At 51.6% G+C, this 25,375-nt stretch overlaps 1 protein-coding gene across 1 annotated transcript; it reads left to right on the top strand.

The window, feature by feature from the left end:
* On the top strand, nt 1-24,610 carry Krt80 (keratin 80). Its single transcript, XM_090355947.1, has 9 exons — nt 1-366; nt 7,648-7,856; nt 12,292-12,352; nt 12,638-12,733; nt 20,557-20,721; nt 21,095-21,220; nt 21,742-21,962; nt 22,618-22,673; nt 22,788-24,610. The coding sequence occupies exons 1-9, from the start codon at nt 67-69 to the stop codon at nt 22,910-22,912; spliced, it is 1,359 nt and encodes a 452-aa protein (XP_090212073.1). The 5' UTR covers nt 1-66; the 3' UTR covers nt 22,913-24,610.
* Nucleotides 24,611-25,375: the final 765 nt, after the last annotated feature.

The following is a 25,375-nucleotide window of genomic DNA, read 5'->3' as shown; positions in this document are numbered from 1 at the left end:
GCCATCTCTCCAAGGCTTGCTCGTTGAACCCCAGGGCCCTCCCGCTCCCAGGCCGGGGGGCCCACCATGGCCTGCCACTCCTGCGTCGTGGGCTTCAGCAGCTTCAGTGGCTGTGAGGTGACTCCTGCGGGCAGCCCCCGGCCTGGGACCTCAGGATGGGGCAGTTTCGGGACCCATGGACCCAGCTTCAGTTCCCGCAGTCTCACAGGCTGCCGGCCAGCTGGCACTATACCCAAGGTGACAGTCAACCCCAGCCTACTGGTACCCCTGGATCTCAAGGTGGACCCAGCCATCCAACATCAGAAGAACCAGGAGAAGGAAGAGATGAAGGTCCTCAATGATAAATTTGCCTCCCTAATTGGCAAGGTAAGCAAGGGGACAGAGAGGTGCCAAAACAGAAGGGATGCCAGTGCAGGACAGGTGGCTGAACTCTGTATTTCTCTGAGCATCCCTCAACAAGCCCCACCCCTGATGCCAGCCAATGGAGAGGCAGCATGACAAAGCCAGCAGGCTGACTCTGAATAGAGAGATGGAGAGGGATGTTCTGATACATCCCCTGGTATCTGGGGAGAAAGAGACCCCCAAATGGACTCCCAAGAGTGGTTAGCTACAAACCTGCTGCATGGCCCAGGGACACCCTACCCCCAAAGTGGACCCATGGAAGAAGCCAAGGGAATGCTTCCCACAGGAAGGGCTCAGGGGGCCTGGTCTGCTTTCCTATCTCCAGGGCAGTTGGATGGAGGAGATGACATGGAACCTTCTTCTCTGACTATTCCTCAGCTCCCCTGCCCCAGCTATATCTCAAGGAAGCCCTGGGAAGCTTCCCAGGCAGCAACCAGAGCAGGCAGGACCATGGAGAATGAGTTCAGGGCTGCCAGAAGGAGACTTGCTGAGTCTGTGGTGGGGAACGATGCAGTTTGGGCATCAGGAGATAGGAATGCAAGGGATGGAGGCTTCAAGGAAGAACCAAGCAGCCAACGGCCGCCTTGTATCCTGCCTGAGTAGATGAAGTCCTGGTCCCCTGGTCCTCATACTTCCTAGACTCTGCTACCCATAGATGGCAATTTGTCTGGGGCTCTTCTATCTTTAGCCTCAGGCAAGAGAGCTTCCAAGGAAGTCCTGATTTCCTCCCAAGCCTACTCTCCACTCACCTCCTCCAAGAAATTCCTTGGGTACAGTCCTCTCAAGGTCCCAGGTGGTATGCTCTGTCCTGCCCTGCCCAGCAATGATAATCAGGAGACTGTCCGCTGCAGATTCTTTGCTATTACCTCTACTTCTCTCAAGAACCTTATAAAAGAAGGCACTTGGGTGGCCGGGAGTTTGGCCTAGTGGTTAAAGTGCTTGCCTAGCATGCACAAAGACCCGGGTTCGATTCCTTGGTACCACATACATAGAAAAAACCCGGAAGTGGTGCTGAGGCTCAAGTGGTAGAGCTCTAGCCTTGAGAAAGGACAGTGCTCAAGCCCTGAGCTCAAGCCCAGGACTGGCAAAAAAAAAAGAAGGCACTTGGGTTAAGGAAGTATGGCTCAAGTGGTAGAGTGTCTGCATAACAAATGAGAAGCCCTGAGTTCAAACCCCAGTACCAGGAGGAAAAGGAAAACACAATTAGCACCCATTTTACAGATAAGGGAAACTTTACCTTTCTCACTCATCCCCTAAGCAGAAGTCCAGATTTACATCCTAACTCAGTCCTTGTATCTCCATCTCAGAGTCTACGTTCCTCTGGTTGTTGCTGGCCTATCCATGAGACAGGAGCTCAGAGGATGAGGGAAAAGCAGCATGCAGGCCACAGGTGGGAAGTGCCTTCCCAAGGCAGTCCCTAATTCCAAGCCAGGAGTTCTAGCTAAGGCTGCTCAGTTTGCCCTGCAACCCTGATTGGGCCGGGCCCCATGCCATGGCGCTCTGTGCCTCTGGGTCTCAGAAAGTTGGACGTGGGTAGCCCAGACAGCATTACTGTGGAGCTATTGTTTTCCAGAGTATGCAGATAGGAAAATGAAGGCCCAGAGAGTCTATGGGCCTTGCTCAAGGTCTCCCCCCCCCCCCCGTCTCTCTGTCTCTCTGTCTCTCTCTCTGTCTCTCTCTGTCTCTGTCTCTGTCTCTGTCTCTGTCTCTGTCTCTCTCTCTCTCTCTCTCTCTGTCTGTCTCTGTCTCTCTCTCTCTCCGTGTCTCTGTCTCTCTCTGTGTCTCTGTCTCTGTCTCTCTCTGTGTCTCTGTCTCTGTCTCTGTCTCTCTCTCTCTCTCTCTCACACACACACACACACACACACACACACACAGAAGCAGGATTCTTTGGTCTTGGGTCAGTTGTGGGCTTGAACTTGGGACCTGGCACTTTCCCTGAGCTCTTTTACTCAAGGCTAGCCTCTATCACTTGGACCCACTGCTCCGCTTCCAGTATTTGAGTGGTTAATTAGAGATTAGAGTCTCACTGGGACCTTTCTGCCCAGGCTGGCTTCAAACCTTGATCCTCAGATCTCAGCACCCTGCTAGCTAGGATTCCAGGTGTGAGCTACCAGTGTCCTGCCTGAAGCAGGAATCTTGTCTTTCCTCTACTATTTATGTGCTGAGACCTAAGCTTCCTGGCCCATAGCTGGGGTGCCCAGCTAGAGACTTTTAGAGAGCAGGGACAATGGTGACCCAAGCAGAGCATCTTTTCCCACAGTGGGTGGCACAGAGCCCCACTGCTAGGACACTTTTCCTACCCTGGGGGGGGGCAGGGCTCTGAAGAGGCACCTCCTCACCAGCCAAACCTGGTTAATCCCTTAAAAGGAGTGCTTCACTGAGCTATGCAATTTGGCTCAGATGGGTGGCTTTTCTCCCTCGAATGCCAGTGCTGATGTCACCCTGTGCCTCTGCCGTGGGCAAGGGGTGGCAGCCAGTGGGTGTGGGCAGGGAATGCTCAAAGATGGGGTCCTGTGCATGGGACCAGGTGATGCCCTAGAAGAACCTTAACAGAACTGGAGCCTCCGAACCCTCAGTTTTGGCCGTGAGATAGGGTGCCCTTTGCATTAAGTAGGAATGTCAAGGGGGTGTGTCTCTAATGGATGAGGGTCTGTCCCCAAGGAGCCCTGTCTCCTAGGGGGGGCTGGGAAGGCCAAGTAGACACAGACAGTTTTACAAGAATAAGTTCTGCAGCACCATTACTGAGCTTCAGTGCTGGCTCTGCCGCTGGTCGGCCATGGGATCTCAGGCAAATGACTTCACCGCTCTGTGCCTTAGTACACAGAGGTGTAATGGGCCCCTCAATCAAGTGGGGTGAATCTTAGAATGTAGCTAGAACACATCTAGCATGTAGTAAGGGCTTTATAACTGCACACACACACACACACACACACACACACACACACATACACACACACGAGCTTGGCCCAGGAAGCTACCAGAAACCAACTAGCCCTTTCCAGGCACAAATCTGGGAAGGAGAGAATGGGGGGACCTGACAGGGGAAGGGCAAAGGGAGAAGGGGAAAGGTACTTGGTAAGCAGGGGTGCCACCTGGAGGAAGGCTCAAGGACAAGATGCCATGACTTGTACAAGGGTGAGGTGCTGAGTAAAGGCGAGGGCAGAGTATGCTGTTCCCCATCCCTGTGGGTCCTCCATGGCTTAATTAGAGAGAAATCAGCTTGGGGGAAGAAGGGAAGAAAGATACAGGGGAAGCTGAGTGCCAGTGGCTCACCCCTGTAATTCTAGCTACTCAGGAGGCTGAGATCTGAGGATCACAGTTCAAAGCTAGCCTGGGCAGGAAAGTCCATGAGTCTTCTCTCCAATTAACCACTAGAAAACTGGATGTGGTGCTGTGGTTCTAAGTGCTAGAGTACCAGGCTTGAGTGAAAAAAAAAGTGCAAGGACAGGACCAAGGCCCTGAGTTCAAGCCCCACGACCAACAACAATAAGAAACTATTCCACATAATGCCTTCCTTAAGTTAGTAGATAGGCTCTAAAGTGTTGTTTCTCCTACATGTTTGCTATGTTTGCTTAGACACTAACCCCCTCTGTGCTGACTCCACGGCTGGGCTCTGTTCTGCAAGTGGCCTTGAACTCCTGACAATGGCCGGACTGTCAAAGCCATAGTCCTGAGAGAAGAGACTGAGGAGAAATGGCAACAGGAAAGGCAAGGGAGTCTGGAGTCACCTCATCCAGCTGGGGTGCTCATGGGTCCTCTCATCTACTCTCAGCAGAGACAAAGGAGCTGGACAGGAAGTGTCCAAGGCTGTGGAGTGGAGAGAAGAGAACAGTGGGAATGCCTGGGAACAGAGAGGTAGAGGCAACACCTTTCCCTGGGCCTGGATCACTTTTGGCCATCCCTCTAGTAGTCCCCTCTGGAACCCTTCAAGGGACTCAGAACCTTGGTTGAAGTCCTGCCCAAAGACTAGAACCTGCCTGTTTGGGGGCCAAAGCCTCCAGGTGGGAACCCACAAGAGGATACAGGGAAAGCCACATGCATGGAACAGCATCCAGGCCCTGGGTGGAGCATGCTTTCCCAAGGCAATTCCCCATTCCAGCCAGGAGTTTCAGCTCTGGCTGCTTAGTTTGCCCTACAACCTTCTGGAAACCTTCGGTTTCCTCAGCTGTGAAATGGGAAGCCCAATAGATCAGGTGTTTGATCTCCAAGTCCCTCCTAGAGCTGAAAGGCAGGGGTCAGCCAGACCAGAGAGGAGAGGTGGCAGGGGAGAGCTCAGCCACCCCCATGGGCCAAAGGCCACTGCCCGGCCCTCTTAGTGCAGGGATTAGGGGTCCTCCCTAGGTCTTTGTTCCGAGAAGGAGGAGCCTCTCTGCAGTAAGGGTACTGGGTAAGGAACAAGTTTCCATCGCCACCCACTGAGACAAGAGTCTTTCCCCAACTGCAGTGGGAGACAGGGGGCTACTTTTAGCCCTCCAGCACTCCAAGACCCCAAGTGCCCTCAGATTGAAGGAGCAAACCAAATGCACATCTCTTCCCAGCAGGCCAAGGCCAAATCACAGAAGGCTAAGGTTAGACTAAAGGAAGAACTTGTTGATGTGAAGGTTTTCCTGTTGTTCATGGGTGGAGAAAAGAGCCTTCCGTTTCTCCTCTCACCCCACCCTCAGTATAAACACAGAAGAGAACTCCTGCTTGTCAGAACAGAGGGAAGGTGGAGTGAGCAGATACCTGCCCCCCCTCTCATACACATACACACAAAAGCAGAGCAGAAACCCTCCTGAGCTCTGCCCCAGCTGAACCTGTTTGACAGTGACAACAGCAGACCCAGAGGTTTAAGGCAGCTTCAAGCAGAATGTGTAGAGATGAGAGCAACAAGGCACCAGTTGCACTGCCATCCACCACTCCTGTGGGTCTGGGTGTCCCTGGATGCCAAAGGGAAGCATGCCAAGGTCACCAGACTGTCTCAGAACAATAAGGAAACTGAGCCTGGTGCTGAGATCTGAAGACCATGGTTCAAGGCCAGCCCAGGCAGGAAAGTCCATGAAACTCATCTCCAATTAAATAGCAAAAGGCCAAGAATGGAGCTGTGACTCAAGTAATAGAGCTCCATCCTTGAGCTTAATAGCTAAGGGACAGCGACCAGGACCTATAACACTGAGTTCAAGCTCTAGTACTGACACAAAAATAAATAAATAAACACATAAAAATAAATGGTAAAAGGAGGAGGTGCCATGAGGGCACAGGGTACATGGTAGCCATAAGAGGGGCCTGCCTGGGAAGTGTGGGAGTTGCTGCATGAACTGGATGTCACCTGACCCCAAATTTTCATCCCACTCTCCATCACCCATTATAAAGGGAGCCAAAAGGCTGCAAGAAGCTGGCTGGGGATGGCCTGTCTATTTGTCTGGGACCATATGGAACATTACTGGCAGAAAATCACAGCATCCTCAGGAGAAGAACATCCTTGGCCATCCAGAAGCAGGAGCAGACCCAGCTACTCCTCTCAAGGGTCCCTCCATGTTCTGGGGAGAGGGGTAGATGGGCCCCTGTCTGATGAGGAGGGTGAAGGTCAGAACAAAACACATGAGAAGCAGGCCAGCCTCGAACTTCGGTATCAGAAGGAAGGGGGTGGCCCTCAGGCTGATTTGTGGGTGATGGTGGGGGGCGGTTCCTGCAGGAAGGAAGAAAACAGGACTAGATGGAAGGAAAGAGGGTGCCAAGGTAGGCTGGGCACAAAAGAAGAAGGGGGATAACCAGAGCTGGACTGGGATAGTTTGGGGAAGAATGGAACTAAAAGGGACCCTGGCTGTGCATTGGTGATTAGCATTCTAGCTACTCTGGAGACAGATCTGAGGCTCAGAGTTCAAAGCCAACCCAGGCAGGAGAATCTGTAAGACTTGTTTTTTGATGTTGGTTTTTGTTTTTTTTTTTACAGTCCTAGGGCTTGAACTCAGGGCTTGGACACTGAGCCTCTTATGCTCAAGGCTAGCTAAATGAGCCACAGCATCACTTCCTGCTCTTTCTGTGTATGTGGTACTGAGGAATGGAACCCAGGGCTTCATGCATGCTAGGCACGCATTCTACCACTAAGCCACATTCCCAGCCCTATAAGACTTTCATCTCCAATTAACCACCCAAAAGCCACAGTTCACGTGGTGGAGCAATAGTCTTTAGCACAAAAGCTTAGGGATAGTATACAAGCCATGAGTTCAAGCCCCAGGAATGTCACCAATACCAAAAACAACAACAAAAAGAGACCTTGACTGCCTGCTGGTGGCCAGTCTTTGGTTCAACAGGAGGCATGTAGGAAGCAACGTTTGAGAATGGAAGAATTGGGGCCCTCCCAATCCCAGCCCTGCCTGGAGGCAGAACCCCACTCAGAAAGGCCAGCTGGGTCCCAGGATCCCAGGAGCCTAGCAAAGGACCAGGAACACAGTGTTGTGTTAGTCCAAATAACCCAATGCAAACCGTGTAGATTCAGATCTGGACTGGGGACTTGCTAATTTTGTGTCCTTGGGCAGTTCTTTCACCTCTGTTCCCTGATCTGTAAAATGTGCTCAGGAGAACACTTAACCCTTGGGGCGCAGCCGGCATCTAATGAGTTAAAGACAAGCACTCAGAACCTGGCACGCAGTAGACACCACACAAGCTGTGGGCACTTAGCTATTTCAAGGCCAACTTAGCTTCTGCCCCCAACAGCCTTTGCAGTCAGGCAAGCAGGTGTTGTCACCCCCATTTTCTAGCTAGGGAAACTGAGGCGTTGAGAGGCTGCAAGTCTGGGATTGTCCAGAAGATTAACATTAAAATCCCAAGCAGGCTCCACCTGGCTAAGTTGCCAAGTGTTTGCTGAAACCAACATTGCTGTGGCGGGCGGGGCCGGCAGGCAGGCCTCCGACACCTTATGTTCAGAGTGGTCTCCCAGCCCAGCACCAGGCAGCTGGCTGTGCCTGGCTGCCACGTGTTTCACATCTGGCTCCCCCTCCCTCATAGGGTAGCCCCGCCCTCTCTTGGAAGCCTTTGCCCCTCCTCCATTCTCTCCTTATCTCAGCATCTCCAGCTTGATCAGTAACTGGAGGCAGGGCGCTGTGCACACTCAGCCCAGGTGGATGTACCTAGATGAGCCGCCCCATCCTGGAGACAGCCCCCTGGGGGTGCAGTAATCAGCCTGGGCCCCCTGATGATGTTGATGCTGGTGTTGCTGAGAACGGGGTCACCCCTGACCCACTCAGCACCCTCCTGCTTTCCCAGGTACAAGCCCTGGAGCAGCGCAACCAGCTACTGGAGACCCGCTGGAACTTCCTCCAGAGCCAGGACTCGGCCACCTTTGACCTGGGCCACCACTATGAGGCATTCCAGGGACAGCTACAGGACGAGCTGCGCAAAGTAAGCCAGGAGCGGGGACAGCTGGAGGCCAACCTGCTTCAGGTGCTGGAGAAGGTGGAGGAGTTTCGAATCCGGTAGGTTGTACCCTCTGGGTGCCGTGGGCAGAGACTCGCTCAGTCGAGACAGAGAAAAGGGGAATAAATCAGTCATGGGACATTTGTCATCCCGAAACGTATTTATTGAGGTGTCCCATAAATCAGATGCCATCCTAAATACCGAGGTATAGCTGCTCCCTTCCTGGGAGTAACCCCTACAGCAATGCCAGCCTCAGGCTGGCTGCCAGTGAAACCCTGTGATTGCTGGTCCTCAGGCACCATCAAGCCCACAGCCCTGAGATGAGTAGCCCCTTCTAAAGCCTAGAAGCAGCCTGCTTGTGGCCATGCTGGCTGGGATAGAACTTGGTGTCACTAGAAGAGCTACCGATAGGCTTCTGCTTTGCCTATGACTTTGAGTTTTGATCTCAGGTAACTGGGGAGAGAAGCACCCAGGTACAGGCTAGGAATGGACAGGGTGGGGTTTGTATGAATAAAGACGTCTAGAGTTCCTTATGAGGACTATGTACTAGGCGATGGAGACACCTGGAAACCCAGGAGATAAGGAAAGCACAGCCCCTGCTTGGAAGATGCTAAGCAGACAGCAGGTGGGCAGTGCTTCTCAGTGGTTATGGATCCTGTCCTGGGCATTGAGACCAGTAGTTCGTCTTCTATTCCACCCTCACTAGCTCTGCACACTGGGACAAGGGAGTTAGTTGCTTCCAAGCTGTACCTCAGTTTTTCCCTTTGTGAAATGGAATGATACACACCCCAGCTAGCAGGAGGAAACCGAGAGTCTGGCAACTGAGGCCTAGCAGCAGTAAATGGCAGTTTCTTGTCCCCTAGAAGGCTCATGTTGACAAAGGTTTGTTGAGCTGAACTGGTCAGTCTTGAGGGACAGAAAAGGCACTTGGGTAGCTCAGAGAAGAGGGTGAGCCTCTGTAGACAGGCAGCTGGCAGGACTTCTGGGACAAGGAGCCTGAGGCAGAGCAGAGAAGCTGTGCCCCTGTTTCCTCTTTGTGGATCTGGTTTTCTGAGGAGCCCCCAGCTAGGGTGAGGAAAGGATAACAGAGGTAGCCTGCCTGTCCTCTTCTGTGGTAGAGCCTCACCCCAAGCTCTAGCAATTGGAGGTGAGGCCTATATTCTGTAGTGCAGCCAGGCAGACCGGAGAATGGGGACAGCTTGTCTGGGAATCTGAAGACCTATCCCTAAGCCCTGCCCTGCCCTGCTGGGTTCAAGGACGCACACAGGGTGTCTGACTGCTTATTTGGGGGTGTCCAGCTGCCTACCAAAATCCCTAGCCCATTCACTAACTCTTAGTAGGATTGTGGCCATCTGAGGATTCAATAATGGCAGAACTGGGTGTGGGTGTGTGCTGAGGGCAGGGGAATGAGGGGTCTTGGGTCCTTTTATGGCAATAGACAGAAGGTGGGGCTTGTCTGCAGGCACACAGCCACGCATGCTAAACCCATCCCCACCAGGTAAGGCTGCTCACCAGCCCAGCTAGACGGCGTCCATGCAGGTGTTCAGCAAGAGCTCTGTGCAATCACAGTTGGTTGTTTTCACCTGGCCTGCTGCCTGGTTTCTGTCCACTCGCTGCCTGACTGGCTGGGCTAGGCTCTGGACTTCTCTTCCTTCCACACAGCAGAGGACTGAAATGAATAGCAGGATTTCTAAGTCTGCAGGCCAGAACCAGAGAGCTGCAGCCTGGTTGTGCTAAGCCTGAGGGAGCTGTAGACATGGGAGAAGTTCTGGTGGAGAGGAGCTCCGCCCCGTCCCTGCGTGGCGATGAAATCAGCCTTGCTCCCTGGAATAAACAAGTTGCCATGGAAGGGGTGCAGGAGCCACACTCTGAAAAGGGCCTGAGGACGGGTTTGGGAGCTGCAGAGGACCAGGCACTGAGGCTTCCAAAGGCATGGAGATAGAAAAGGCATGCATGGCCTGGCTGTTCCAATGCAGAGGCCCAGCAAGGGAAGCAGCTGGCCCAAGCCCACGCTTCGGAGGCTGCATGCATGTGGGAAGCTAGGTTGAGAGCACAGGGTGGAAGGGGGCTGAAATCCAATCCAGTGCTAAGCAACCAGGCTGTGCAGGCAGAGGAAGGGACTTTTCTAAGTCACACAAAAGGCTGTGGTGGATGAGCAGCAGTAAACAACCTTAGACCAGCCCAGACTGTAACCCAACATCAGGCCTCCGGCCTGCTGTGTGAGCTCAGGTAGAGACACCAGACCGAGCCAGGGTAGATCCCATCGTGGGAACAATGACATGAGGAGGCTCCCTTCAGTCCCCACACTCCTGGGTGGGCCTCCTGATTCCCTTTTCCACCCCAGCATTCTTCCTCAGGTCTCAGCCCAGGCCTGGTGCCTCTCCTAAAGCTTTTCAGAGGACCAAGCTAAACATACACCAGGGGACAGGCACCATGCAATTAGAAATAACTTAGTGGGCCAAATAACAGAGATATCTGAGGGAGAGGAAGGCATGGAAGGCCAGTGAGAAGATGTAGAAGGGCTGAGTACCTGGGGGTCTCCACATGGCCAACTCCCCTACTTCCTCCCCCGGGCTGGCCAGGACGATGCTATCCATGTGGGGAGGAGGGAGCAGGTGTACGCACCATCTATGCATGAAGGGCAGCCAGCATGGGGTCCCTAGCCCTGCTCCTCAGCCCCCAGAGTCCCATGGGAAGCCAATTCAGCTCTGCCCACCACTAAGGACTGGGGAGGGGTGTGGAAAGAGTTGCCCCCACTCTGTCCATAAGACTTCCTGAGGATCTGACTGCTATGGGCAGCAGCTCCCCAGGTATCACCATTGTCTGAGACACATCCATCAGTAACTTAACCCAAAGTCACAGGACTAGTTTCACAGGATGCCAAGACTCAAGCCCCCTCCTTCACCAGCATACCACAGGCACCCCAAGACTTTCTCTGAGCCCCCCATTTCCTCATTTGTGGAAAGGAACCCATAAAAACTGCCAAGCAGAGGACTATGGGGATCCCAGGAGAGAGTACAAGCAAGTACCCAGCACACTCCCTGTCACACTCCCCTCTGGTTGGGATGTTAGAGACATTTTGTTCACCCTGGCCCACCCCCTCTGTCCAGCCCATAGGATATGCACCTCATAGCACGTCTCACAAGCAAGAGTTAATCTGAGCAGCTGGCACCATGTGATTCAGGACCCTAGTGCCTCTAAGCCCTCACTGCCCCTAAGTCCCCTGCCTGTAGCCTCTTGGTGGGCTGAAGGACAAGAAGGCCTGAGGAGGTGTGTCCAGTCAGCTGACTAGACCACAGATGACAGGCTCTGCCTGGTCAGGGACTGGGCCAGGCAGGCAGGGGCTGTAATTAAATGTACCAGTGACTCAGACATTCCCTAGTAAGGAGGGAAGAGGCAAACCCCACGCTGGGAGAGCCACAGAGGGCTAGAGTAGGAAGCCTGAAGTTGGTAGATGCTCTCCTATCCAAGGATCCAAAATGCGTGTGAGTGTGTGTGTGTGTGTGTGTGTGTGTGTGTGTGTGTGTGTGTGTATTAGGGTCTAAACTCAGAGCCCCATACTCTCACTTGGCTTTTTTACTCAATACTGTCACTCTACCACTTGATCCACACCTCCACCATCAGCTTTTTGCTGATTAAATTGGAAATAAGAATCTCTTGTATTTTTCTGCCCAGGCTGGCCTGGAGCCTTGGTCCTCAGATCTCAGCCTCTTGAACAGCTAGGAATATAGGTGTGAGTCACCAGCACCTGCCCTGGCAGAACAAATATCTTGAGTGCAGGCAGGGACTCAAGGATCCTGTTCCCCTTCCATCGGGGGGCCTTGCGGGACTCTTAAGCCTAAATCCAGGAGGCCTTGATTAAGGAGGAGAGCAAGCTGAGAAGGAAGTGGTTCTTGAAGTGTTGACTACACATGGTGTGTCATATCTGCCGGCCACGAAGGTAGATACCCCTCCCTTATTCCAGGACACCCTTTAGAGACAAGGAAGCCAAAGGAAGAGGGGTGATCTTACTTGCTCTTCCTTTGTAGGGTGCATGATTGGATGGCTTCCCCCTATGTAGACAAGCAGAGGAAGTGGGTGGGTCTGTGAGGAAGGGGGCTGGGAAAAGGGAAGGTGTGAGCAGGATGCTCTGAGAGGATATGACCCATCCACACCTTGCCTGAACCTCAGATTCTCCAGGGAACAGGTAGGGAGAAGAGAACAGGGAGCCAGGATGAAAGGAAGGGTTGCCATCAGAGAGGCTTTGAAGAGGAGCTTGGAGCCTATAGGCTTGGAGCCAGGAAGTGGGTGGAGACTGCTGGGAGGAACTGTCAGTCATGGGAGAAAGGGAGAAAACATGAGCCAGTGTCATGGAGAGAGGGGATTTGTCATGGGAGATCAGTGTCTACCTGGCACAGACCCAAATGGGTAAGCGGTGGCCTGAGCCACACAGAGAACTAAACAAACCCCAGGCTCCTGCCGCCCCCACTAAACAATGCTTGCCCTCACCCCCAGGTATGAGGATGAGATCTCCAAGCGCACAGACCTGGAGTTTACCTTCGTCCAGCTGAAGAAGGTAGCGTGCCCCATGGCCCTTCTCCAAGGGCCTTCAGCCTCTTTCCCTTAGCAGTGCCCACTTCCCCGCTTGCACACAGTAAGCCCTCACAAGGCTTAAGGCTCAGGAACAAGAGAGGGGTACAGAGCTCTGCCTATCTCCAGCCTGCCCCTCTTCCCAGGCCCTGAGCCAGAACACCTCCAAGATCCACTCACCCGCCCCTCACTCTCATTCAGGAAGCTAAACCCGTCTACCCTGGGACTCTGCCATTCCCTGCCCCTCTCTCACCTCTGCTCTCAACCTCAGGATCTGGATGCTGAGTGTCTTCGACGGACTGAACTGGAAACCAAGCTAAAAGGGCTGCAAAGTTTTGTGGATCTGATGAAAACTATCTATGAGCAGGTGAGTTGGACAGGGTCCCAGGCTACTCTCTTTGGAAGAACTGTAGCTTTCTTAGGAGTCCTAAGTGGACACAGGAACAAAGGGCATCAGGCAAAAGTCAGGAGCTGGCACCCATCCAGGCTCCTGGAACCACCATTCCTCCTCCTCTTCTTCTTCTTCTTCTTCTTCTTCTTCTTCTTCTTCTTCTTCTTCTTCTTCTTCTTCTTCTTCTTCTTCTCCTCCTCCTCCTCCTCCTCCTCCTCCTCCTCTTCCTTTTTTTTGGGGGGGGGGTCAGTAATAGGGCTTAAACTCTGGGGCCTGGGCACTGTCACTGAGGCTTTTCATTCAAGGCTAGTGCTTACCATTTTGAGCCACAGTGTCACTTACAGTTTTCTGATGGTTAACTGAAGGAAAAAGTCTCATGAACTTCCCTGCTGTGCTGGCTTTGAACCTCAAATCCTCAAATCTCAGTTTCCTGAGTAGCTAGGATTTTAGGCATAGGCAACCAGCACCTGGCTTAAACCAACAAGCTTATTGAACTAATCTCCCTCTCTGTCCCAGCTCTGACAGGCATGCATTTTGCCCTACCCCATTGCAAGCTTAGGCAGAGAAGACTTCCAGCCCTTCTTCTGCCCCTGAAAGTGATCCAGTAAATGCAGACAGCAAAGCCCCAAAACATGTGTTCATTTAGTGCAGAATCCTCTGCAAGGCTGTGTGCACAATGGCCTGATCAGGTCTATGGTACAGCCATCAAGCCAGTTGTCAAGCTGGGCCCTGCTCTTGACTCCCCAACCCACTGCAGTAGCAGGGGCAGAAATGCTTAATTTCAATTAATCAGAGAAGAAGTCAGAAGTTGAGATGTGGCTCCAGGGATAGAACACTATCCTTGAGGAAAAAAAAAAAAAGCTAAGTGAGAATGAGAAGCCCTGATTTCAAGTCACACACACACACACACACACACACACACACACACACACACACCAAAGGACCCTTCCACAAATCCCAACCAAGGAGCAACATGACCACCACCATCAACATGTTCTGCAGTGACATTGCGGGCTGTTTTTCAGAGCTTTGTCCTGTGGAAACAGAGCCAAGGTTTTGTGGTTGTGTATGGGCCACGCATCTTTTGTCAGCCTGTATACTCCTGGCTTCCCTGTGTGGCAGACCTGCTTGTAGCCATGTGATATGGCACAGCAGAAAGAACAGTCCCACACCGGGCAGCGTCTTGCCATCTACACAAGCAGTCCTGCCAAGTTTCCTGTCCTGATGCAGCCAGACCAGGCTGGGTACTGCACAGGGCTTGGGAAGAAGCTAGGTGCTACTCTGCCTGAGTTCTCAGGGCACTGGTAGAAGCCAGGCAGGCAGGTATGAGGCCAGTGCTTCAGAGACTGTGCTTATGGAAACCTGAAGCTAGCAGAGCTGGCAGGGCCAGGACAGTGATGTGATCCTGTTGGAGGAAAAGGAAACTTTAAAGTGGTGGTCTAGGGACTTCTCCAAGAAGGTACAAGTGAGCAGAGGCCTAGCCAAAAGAGCTGCACAGAGCCTCCAAGGCAGGAGAGAGCTTGGTAGCAGAAGGGAAATGAGGACACCACTGTGGTGAGAGCAGACAGAACAGAGTAGGAGCTGTGTGTCAGGGAGACTCAGAGGGGCCTTGGGCTCTGACATAAGTTCAGCCCCAGCTAAAGGTGATAAGCAATACACAGGGGACTGAGACTACAATTTGTGCTGTTATGACACCTGGACAGAGATGACAATAAAGGAAGGCAGGGCCAGTGCTTCTGTCCCTGGGGATGGGTTCTGGGAGCCCTGTGGACACTCAGTCCACAGATGTGGAGCCCTGATGTGGAGCGAAATGGCATGGTTCTCACATGTGACCTATACACTGCCTCCAAATACGTGACGTCATCTCTAGATTGCAAGCAATACCTAGTGCATTGCAAATGCTGTAGAAGTAGTAGTGGTGACCCTGCATTGTCTAGGGTGATAATGACAAGGAAAAACATTCAGATGAGCAAGTGTCTGAACAGTGATTGATTTTGCAAGCAGCCATGTGAAAGTCCGTGGGATACTTGTTTTGTTTCTCTCCATTTCCCTCTTATGGCCAAGAAGGCAACTCTAGACTCTTTGCTATAAAGATTTACCACAAGCTACATACCAGTGTCTCATGCCTTGTAATCCTAGCTACTCAAGAGGCTGAGATCTGAAGGTCATGGTTCAAAGCCAATCCAGGCAGAACAGTCTATAATACTCTTAGCTTCAGTTAACTACCAGAAGCAGAAATGTGGCTCAAGTGTAAGAGTCCAGTCTTGAGAGAAAAAAAAAAAGAAAGAAAGCAAGCCCAGGAACATGAGTGCCCAGACCACAAGTTCAATCCCCAGTACCAACATATACGTACACACAAATCCACTTCAAATATCAGTCACCTATGTAACTTGTAGGTTTTCTAATAACCATATTTTACATCAGAAGCCGGGCGGGGTTTGTGGCTAAGTGATAGAGTACTTGCCTAGCATGCATGAGGCTCTGGGTTCTAACACTGAAACAAATATAATTAATTATATACATTTACAATGTGTAGATTTGTTATATATATATCTATATATATATATAATTTAACAACCTATTTAAAACCAATATACCCAAAATATGATTATCTCATTGTATAATCATTTAAATTTAATAGGCTGTTTTTTGGGGATCAGTCATGGGGCCTGGGTACTGTCCCTGAGCTTCTTTTTGCTCAAGGCTAGTGTGCTACCACTTTGAGCCACAGTGCCACTTCCAGTGGTTAACTGGAGATACAAGTCTCAGGGGGACTTTTCTGTCCAAGCTGGCTTCAAACTGCCCTTCTCAGATCTCAACCTTGTGAGTAGTTAGGATTACAGACGTGAGCCCCTGGCCTATGGCTTGCTATTTTACTTTTTCTTCATATTAAATCTTACAATCCACCACCCAAATTATAGCTCCCACTTCTGGCTTTTTGTGGGTGATTGATTGGAGATAGGAGCCTCAAGGAGGGACCGGGAGTTTGGCCTAGTGGTAGAGTGCTTGCCTAGCATGCACGAAGACCCGGGTTCAATTCCTCAGTACCACATACTTAGAGAAAGCCAGAAGTGGTGCTGAGGCTCAAGTGGTAGAGCTCTAGCCTTGAGAAAAATCCAAGGACAGTGCTCAGGCCCTGAGCTCAAGCCCAGGACTGGCAAAAAAAAAAAAAAAGAGTCTCAAGGACTTGCCTGCTTAGCAGACTTAGTTGAGACTAGTCACTTTCTCAGTGCTCAGTAGCCCCTTGTGCTGGCAGCCAGTCACTGGAGAGAGCAGCTCAGAGCCACCAACCACAGCTGCCTCAGGTAGAAGAAAAACATGGAGGAGCCTGGGGAGCTCCACAAAGAATGGACATAGGTTCAAATGTCAAAAGTGTAATTGTGTAAACCCACCCCATTTCCCAGAAAGCAGCCCCCTCTTCTCTCCCTAACACACACAGAGAGAGAGAGAGAGAGAGAGAGAGAGAGAGAGAGAGAGAGAGAGAGAGAGAGAGAGAGAGAGAGAGAGAGAGAGAGAGAGAGAGAACACGGGGCCTTCCTAGCACATAGCCCTTCCTAGCCAGCTGGGCAGAACCCCATGGCCATAAGCCAGGCCCCTGGGGGAATACGTGGTGCATCCATCCAGAACTCGGCCTGCCCCACCCATAAGCCCTGGTTGCAGGGATTAGCTGTGGAACTGGCTGATGACCTCCTGCAGCTGAGCCCACCCGCTGGGAGGCTGGTCCCACAAGAAGGGAAGCCCTGGCTGCCTAACAGCTTTGGCATGGAGATCATTCCAGAAATCAGCTGCTCTGACCTTACGTCCTGGTGTCATGTCATTACCATTTATGACAAGCATCTTTCATTACTATTTATTAAGTGTTTACTATAGTCCAGGCACTGTGTTAAAGGCTTTCTAAAACTAATCTCAATTAATCCCTACAACAACCCTGTGCATTAGGGGTAAGGATTAAGTTTAGGAGCACTGACTCGAGCAGGTTGGATCTGAGTCCTGGTTCAGTGTTATGTGACCTGGACAGATTATTTTCCTCTCTCCATGCCATGATTTCCCCAGCCTGTAAAAAGGGAAGAATAGTAACTCCACTTCATCCACCACTGCGAGGATTTATCTAGTAGGTCCTCCACTTAGAAGGGTCTCAGTGTTAAGCATTTAACAAGCATTAACTACTTTCAGTCCTGTAATTACTTCCCTCTTACAGATGAGAAAACTGAGGTTTTAAAAACTTGACCACAGTTGCCTAATGTGAGCAAGCTATATCAGAAACGTAGATGGACATGCTTGTGTCTTTGCGAATTGTCACAATTTATTGAATAGCAATAAATTCAGAGCCACACCAACTTTTTTGGACACTAAATACTAAGTACCACTTATTTCTAGTGATAATCATGACCTACTAGGATATTTTATTCCAATCTTAATTACTAATATTAGCTTCCAGATCACACATTTCACTCCCCAGTGATAGATTACAGAATGGCTAGTCTTTCTCATATGGGTTTGATATACCATGCATCCATGTTTTCTTGATGTCATTTGACAAGTTCATAAATGGTAATTTTATTTGCAGAATTAAGTTACTGAGCAGTGTGTCATGCTTTGTGCTGGACAGATAGTGGTTGTATACAAATAAGACAAAAGAGTCACTCTACTTCAGCATTTTTACTATTTATTGAAAAAAAAAAAGTAAAGCCAGACAGGGTGGCTCACGCCTATAATCCTAGCTACTCAGGAGTCTGAGATCTGAGAATCGTGGTTCAAAGCCAGCCAGGGCACTAAAGTCTGTGAGACTCTTATCTCCAGCTAACCACCAGAAAAATGGAAGTGGTGCTGTGGCTCAAGGGCTAGGGTGGTAGCCTTGAGCTGAATTGCTCAGGGACAGTACCCAGGCCCAGGGGTAGGATGGTAGCCTTGAGCTGAAGAGCTCAGGGACAGCGCCCAGGCTGAGTTTCAAGCCCCACAACAAGGGGTGGGGAGGAGGGGATGTGGGGGGAGTAGCAAATTGCTGATTTATAAAATGGAGTCAACCAGTGCAAGGCATCCAGCCCGAACACAGCTGTTCTAACGCTATGGAGATGCTCTGGAGCAGGGCTTTGCCTGATCTCACTTAACCAAACACAGTGGTGGTATTTGGAGTCCAGAAGTGCTGTTAACTAAGTTGCACTGAGATATTCCTGAGCAGGTGATGTCTGCCCAGCCAGCCGCACACACAGCAACCTCCTAGAGCCCTGGCTCCAAAAGAAGCTGGATTTGCAGTATAATTCTTGTCAGCTTTGGGGTGCCGAGGGCCCACCCCAACCAAGCTCCCCTACACCACACAGGCAAGCATTGTTATGTCCTCTGCTCCCAGCAGGGAAGGCGTGTCTGGACAGATATACAGATGTTCTGAATACCTCATTTCCTGCTTCTGTTCATTACACTCCTAGCTAGCCTGGGTCTTGAGCTCAGGACTGTTGCTGAGCTTTTTTCATTCAAGGCTAGTGCTCTACTACTTGAGCTACATCTCCATTTCTGGGTAATTGAAAGTAAGAGTCTTAGGGACTTTCCTGCTTCAATTGGCTTTGAACCATAATGCTCAGATCTCAGCCTCCTGAGTAGCTAGGATTACAGATGAGAGCCAAGAGTGTTCAGTTTATTGGAAAGCCACTGAGCTTGGGGTCCTGCCAGTTTCACAGCAGATGTAACTGCCCAAGAGGGGTTTTCAGAATGGCTGCCACTCCTCTCCTAGGAGGTACTGGTGGGCAAAGAGGGCCTGGCAGACCAGTGGTCAGGAAGGATGTCCTTCTCTGTCCATGCAGCCTATCTAATCCCACCTGAGTCTCATATTCTACAGCTCCAGAGCATAAGCCATGATCAAAGCTATAACAACACCCACTAGTGGAACTTTAGCAGGTTCCAAACTATGACTCCTCTAAGCCAGACAACCCTGTGCTTTCAATAAGGAAAAACAAATCTGTAAGGGAAAACACACTTCAAGACAGAAATAGAAGGTATAGACAAATGAAAAGAGCCATATGGAGTCGAGGACTGATGGTTCGCACCTGTAATCCTAGATACTCTGGAGGCTGAAATCTAAGGATAATTGTTCAGAGTCAACCCCCAGCAAGAAAGCCCTTGAGACACTTACCTTCCAATTAACAACCAAAAAGCCCAAAGTGGAGATGTAGCTCAAGTGGTAGAGCACTAGCTTTGGGTTAAAAACCCAAGGGACAGAGCCAGGCCCTGAGGTCAAGCCCCAGTACCAGCATGCATACACACACACACGCGCGCGCGCGCACGCACACACACACACACACACACACACACACACACACACACACACACATGTCATATGAGCCATTGCAATGCACAGACTCCATTTTGGATCCTGGCTCAGAGTTTGTTTTTCTTCCCCAAAATGGCTTTAATTTTTAAATATATTTTTAACTGACATAAAAATCTAAAAGCAATACACTCAATTGGGTTCTTTTATGTTTCAATACCTTATACAAACATGTCAACCATTCTAAACATATCTAGCCCCTTAAACATTTCTTTGCATTTTCTTATTTCTATGTTTTATTTTTAATTGTTATTATAAAGGTGATCTAGTTTCCAGTTACATAGGTCAGGTAAAGAGTGCATTTCTTTTGGGGCAGTGTCCCCTTTTCTTTTACTCTCTCCCAATTTTTCCCTCCTGTCCCCACCCACGAGTTGTATAGTTTATTTCCAAGGGAGTAGCCAGTGAGGACCAATGTTGTATTTACTCACGCTTTGTCCCGCCATTTCTGTGCCCACTTGTCCCCCCAAAGCCAGATGAAACAACAAACAAGACAAGAAAACAAAACAACCACAGGAAGAAAGGAAAGTGGAGTTTATTTCCATAAATATTATTTTATATGATCGGAACTAGTTCAGAGTTTTAAACAGTGGCAAGGCCATCTGCACCTGGGAATGGTGACTGACATGCACTGATTGAAACAGAAGCAAAGGTAGATTGTGAATGCCAGCAAGCACTATGCAGTTTACACCCGCAGAACAAGCCACAGCATCACCCCACCTCCTGCCTGCCTAGCACAGGGGCCCTGGCCAGCTCAATCACAATGCACACTGCTGGCAACACACACACACACACACACACACACACACACACACACACACACACACACACACACACGCACACACACGGGAAGCAGCCTAGGCTCAGAGCCACACAGTTTCCATGTCCCTCCCTTCACACCCCTTGGCCTTCCACCACTTTGAGAAGGTAGACAGGCCAGGAGGAGGCTCCCACAGAGAGCTGCCAGGATTTCAAGCAAGCTGACCCAGCCACAGAGCAGCAGGCCAGGAGCTTCTGCTTCGCACAGGCTGTACCCCATATTCAGTGAGGCCAGGCAGTGTCAGGGAGGGAGAGGGGCTAGCCAGCCTCTATTCACATCCTGCCATTCTTGGTGCTCCATTCCAACATTTACTGGTTACACTGAGCTAGCAAAGAGAGGGGCTGTCCACCAGGCCCTAGCTCTGGGCGCTCTCGTAGGTCTTTCCACCATGAACCAGGAAAGGAGGTGCCAGGCCTGGGAGGGACAGAGAACATGGTGGGTAAGTTGATGCCTACAGTACATCAGAGCCTCCCCGACCTTCTCCCCTCTCTCAGAGAGAGAGGTCATGGATAGGGAGGAGTTGGGGTTAAAGCAGAGACCACAACCCCTCTGCCAGGAGAGAGAGGGGAGCAACCTCATGTCTCACAGCCTGTGGGAAACGGTGAGGCTGTGCCCCTCCTCCCCACCACCCTGACCCTGTGTGTGCGTCTGTGTTTGGCCCAGGAGCTGAAGGACCTGGCAGCCCAAGTGAAGGACGTGTCGGTGACTCTTGACATGGACACCCGCTGCCACATCGACCTGAGCGGCATCGTGGAGGAGGTGAAGGCCCAGTACGATGCCATCGTGGCTCGCAGCCTGGAGGAGGCAGAGGCATACTCCCGGAGCCAGGTGTGCAGGTGTGGGGCTGGCTGAGAGCCTGGAAAGGAGAGCTGGAGCGATCGCAGCTCCCTGAGATTCATCAGAGCAGTGACCAGGGAGGTGCAGGGCCAGGGACAACAGCAATGGCTCTTTGGGTGACCTTGAGGAAAGTGAGCACCTGGTAGCCTCTGTGCCTTCCTGGAGATTTCCAGAGTGCTGTCACCCAGGCCAGATGTGGGCACATTTGTGGGGTTTCTTGAAGCTGCTAGCCGGAGGGACAGGGAGGGCAGTTGGGAGAAGGAAGAGGACCCCAGTGGGAAGAGGGGCCAGGAAGAAGGTCAGGAGCTGCTGGAAGGGCTGCCACGAGCCACCCCTCGCCGTAACCTCCTCCACAATCCTCCAGCTGGAGGAGCGGGCCGCCCGCTCTGCGGAGTGCGGGAGCAACCTCCAGAGCAGCCGCGGAGAGATCGCCGATCTCAACGTGCACATCCAGAAGCTGCGGTCCCAGATTCTCTCCATGAAGAGCCACGTGAGTGACCACGGCAGCCACGGGGGCAGGCAGAGCACTCACGCCTTCGCATACAGGACACACAACCCCTGGCCGCGGGGACTCAGCATACCAGGGCTGGTGGGCCTCAGCGTCCTAAAACCCGGCGTGGTAGGAAAGCACACACACCAGGCACACTCAGCGCCTTGGCCTCCAGTCTAATCTTCCCACACACCCCCATCCCTCTGCCCAGCCACAAGAGGCAAGAGAGTGGAGAACTCAGTCCCAACTCACAGCCAAGACTCCAGAGCGAGTGCTGCTTTACGAGCACAAGATGTCCCTCTCACCTTGGGAAAGTGTCTCTTCAGGTCTAACTCTTGCTGTGTGGCAATCCATTCCTACATCTAGGAATTCCATCGCTTTCCTCTCCACACCCAGCTCTTCTCCCCCCTCCCCTGCCACATGCACACACACACACACACACACACACACACACGCTCCTGACCGGGCCTCCTCCCTCCCACCCATCCATTACCTCCTTCCTTCTGACTTCCTGGCTACAGTGTCTGAAACTGGAAGAGAATATCAAGGCAGCAGAGGAGCAGGGGGAGCTGGCTTTCCAGGACGCCAAGGGCAAGCTGGCCGAGCTGGAAGACGCCCTGCAGCGGACCAAGCAGGACATGGCTCGGCTGCTTCGTGAGTACCAGGAGCTGATGAACGTCAAGCTGGCGCTGGACATCGAGATCGCCACCTACCGCAAGCTGGTGGAGGGCGAGGAGAGCCGGTGAGAGGGGTAGGAGGCAGGGAAGGGCTGGAAAAAGAGGGTTGGAGGGCCAAACTCACCCAGAGTCTGCCACCTGCCATCCATGTTGGGGGCACAGTACAATGAACCTAGCACAGTACAATGAATACCTCTCTGCCAGACGCAGCTCAGGCACTCGCTGATTATAGTCTCAGTTTCTCCATCTGAAAGATAGGCTGATCATAAATGCAGCTCCCTGGTGGTAGGTGAGCTGCCAGAAACAAGTCCTTAGTCATGTTAATTAATTTTTTTTTGCCAGTCCTGGGCTTAAGCTCAGGGCCTGAGCACTGTCCTTGGATTTTTCTCAAGATTAGAGCTCCACCACTTGAGCCTTAGCACCACTTCTGGCTTTTCTAAGTATGTGGTACCAAGGAATCAAACCCGGGTCTTCGTGCATGCTAGGCAAGCACTCTATCACTAGGCCAAACTCCCGGCCCCATGTTAATTAATTTGTGCAGAGAAAAGAAGGGACAGAGCCAAGGAGGGTTGGCTATAACCTTGGCCATACTGTACAACCACAGCAGGGCTAGAAATGACAACGAAGAATCACCTGTCACTTGCTAGACTCCCCAACCCCCCATCCCAAAGTTGCTAAAACCACCAGCTCCCTTTATATCAGCCACACCCCCCTCCCCAGGATGGACCTGCCCTCAGCCACCGTGGTCAGCGCCGTGCAGTCCAGATCCAGATCTGGTGAGTTACCTGCCCAGGAACTGTGCTAGGGAGGGGCATAGGGTTAATGGGGGTTCATGACCCCACAGCATCATTGAAGTCCCTTCCCTTCCCTGCCCCTTGTGTCCCCTGTAGCTGCCTCCAAGTCCAGCTTCACCAGGGCTCCTTCCAGGAAGAAGAAGACCCACAGAGGCCCAGTGATTCAAATTACAGAAATGTCAGAGAAGTACCTCTCACAGGAGTCGGAGGCTTCAGAATAATAAGGCAGCTGGACCTCCAGAAGCCCCAGTCACTCCTGCGGCATCAGAAGGGACTTAAGCTAGACTCTAGACAACAGCTTGGAGCTTTCATGTTGGGAGGGAAGATGGATACTGAACTAAAAGAAGGGTTCTAGCTGGAGACCCCTATTTACTGGTAGCCAGAAGCAAGGAGCACTGCTAACTCTACTCCCAATCAGTGTCTCTTTGTCTCTTGTCCATCTTCTGGCTTGGTAAATAGGGACTTGGGGTCAGTCTCTGTCCCCCTCCCCCTCCCACATTGACCCAGGTGCTTTGACTCTTTTGCCCAGTGCTTGCCCTGAACTCAAGCCTTACCTTGCCTCTGCCCAAGGGTCTGGGTCTCATGCCTTCACTTCTGGCCCAGGGCCTGGGCTGAGCCTATCCCATATCTGGAATTCTTGGGACCCTGGGGGCTTAGAACTCCCTAGTTTTCCTGAACATGGGCTCCCCCAGGCACCTGACAGTATTAGGGGGTCAGGTGAAAAGAGACCTGGGTATCTGAGACCTGAGCATAGATTTCAGCTCAACCCAGACACCCACCTGCACCCTGCTCTCTTTCTGTGGGCCCTCCCCAGGAGATCCCAGTCAGAACTGGAAAGACTGCCCCCCCCCCAAACCAGCTCCTCAGACCCCTCCAGATGTGACTCTGGCTTCCATCTGCTCATGAGCACCTGGAAGACAGGTGGCAGTCTGAGAACAAGCAGGCACATTGGGCTCTCCCCTCATGATCTTGCCATTCTGGGCTCTGGTCCCGGCTGGGGTTCTGGGAGCCATGTCTCCAGCCCAGGTCGCTCCCATCCTTGGCCTGGTATGGCAGGCCCTGGACAGCCCTTAACCCACCCTGCCAAGAAACCCCAGGCTCATTGCCCTTGAACCCCATTTTCCAGGGCCCTTCTTTGCATAGAGACCCAGGATATCTCCTGCTGTGGGCTCCCCTCTCTGGCCCTTTCTGCCCTCCCTGCCTCCAGGAAGCCATGAAGAAGGCACAGTCCAGTCAGATCTGGAGCTTCTGAGCCCTGCAGCTTGGCTAGGGAGCCCCAGGGACAGTCTTAAAGGACTCAACCCCACCAAGGAGAACTGTATTTAGCAAGAAAATCTGGCAGCAAGTTCCTGTTGTCTTTTTCCTCTTGACCCTTACCTCTGAACTTCTGAGTGCCCTCACAGTACCAGTTTCCCATTCCACTAGCCATCTTCTCTCCGTTCTCCTCCACTACTTGCCCCGGCCACTCCTCCTTTAATAGCCATTTATTCATTTTTTAGGACAGAGTGTCCTAACACCTTAGCCCTCCAGGCCTGCAGGGGGAACTAATGGGATGCTGACATTCTGAGTCATATAACTAACTCCATATGAATTATCCTTGAAGTCCCTGGCAGCGGATACTTACTGTTGCTTTCTCTCTCACTCGCCCCCCCTCTCTCTCCCACCTCTCCTATTTATTGGTTTCCATGGGAGCAAATCCTCAGTGGGAATATGAGATATAGAAAGTATATATTATTTTTTCATAACTTATGTGGCTTTTAACTTATTGCTTCCCTTCCTGTTTCTGCATGATCAATGCTGTATGTAGTATGTGGATTCTAGAGAACGCATACCCCAGCCATGTCATGCATGACAGGCTGACTCTCTCGGGGAAGTGCCGCTTCTCCCTGCCAGGGGGTGAATAAAGTATTGTGATTTGTCTCTGGATAAAGTTGAGTGTCTGTTTTCATCTCTCTTGGGGTGGATCCAGTCCAGTTGGTCACTGGGTATTATGTATTCTCCAGTTTGAGGGGAAAGAACAGGGACCTGGCTGTACCTTAAGATATCCCAGCTTACTGGGTTGTCTTACCATGCTACAGGCAGCTTCAAACAACTTTGATCCAGGTTGCCCGGGCCTCATGACAGGTCCAGGTTGCACAGGGGCCGCCCCAGCAGGCACACACACACGGGGGGGGAGGGGGGAAGGATTTCCCAGTTGGTGACAGGGCTTTTTTCCCCAGCCTTCTGCCAGACCTTGGGGTTGTTGAAGCTCAGGATATATTTGGATAGGTACAGGCCTAATCCTGTCAAATCAAACTCTGTATCAACAAATAAGGATCAAAGGCTTTCTGCAAGCTCCACCTGTGCCTACTACCCACACTTCAGGAGCCTAAAGTCAGGTTCTGAGACAAGAGCGCTCTCACTGGTGGATGGATGAAGGGAAACAACCTGATAGGGTTGGGTTTGGCATAGCTACGAGCACTATGTGACCTGGAGTCCAGGGAGCCTCCATTTCACCCTGGGGGCCATGGAGGGAGTATGAAGCCCCTCAAAGGTGTCTGAGGATCTGATGAGCGAGCTGTGGTCACCCTTATCAGGAATGCCTCATCCTGGCTACTGGCACCCTGCCCAGCTCAACCAATGTACAGGTGATGTCGTTATGGTTAGATGTTTAGGATTACAGACAACTGACTAGTCATGAGGTT

The sequence above is a fragment of the Megascapheus bottae genome, chromosome 2, assembly GCF_031878675.1.
Source record: "Megascapheus bottae isolate mThoBot1 chromosome 2, mThoBot2.hap1, whole genome shotgun sequence".
NCBI classification, from domain to species: domain Eukaryota; kingdom Metazoa; phylum Chordata; class Mammalia; order Rodentia; family Geomyidae; genus Megascapheus; species Megascapheus bottae.
This window is presented reverse-complemented; position numbering and strand designations above follow the sequence as displayed.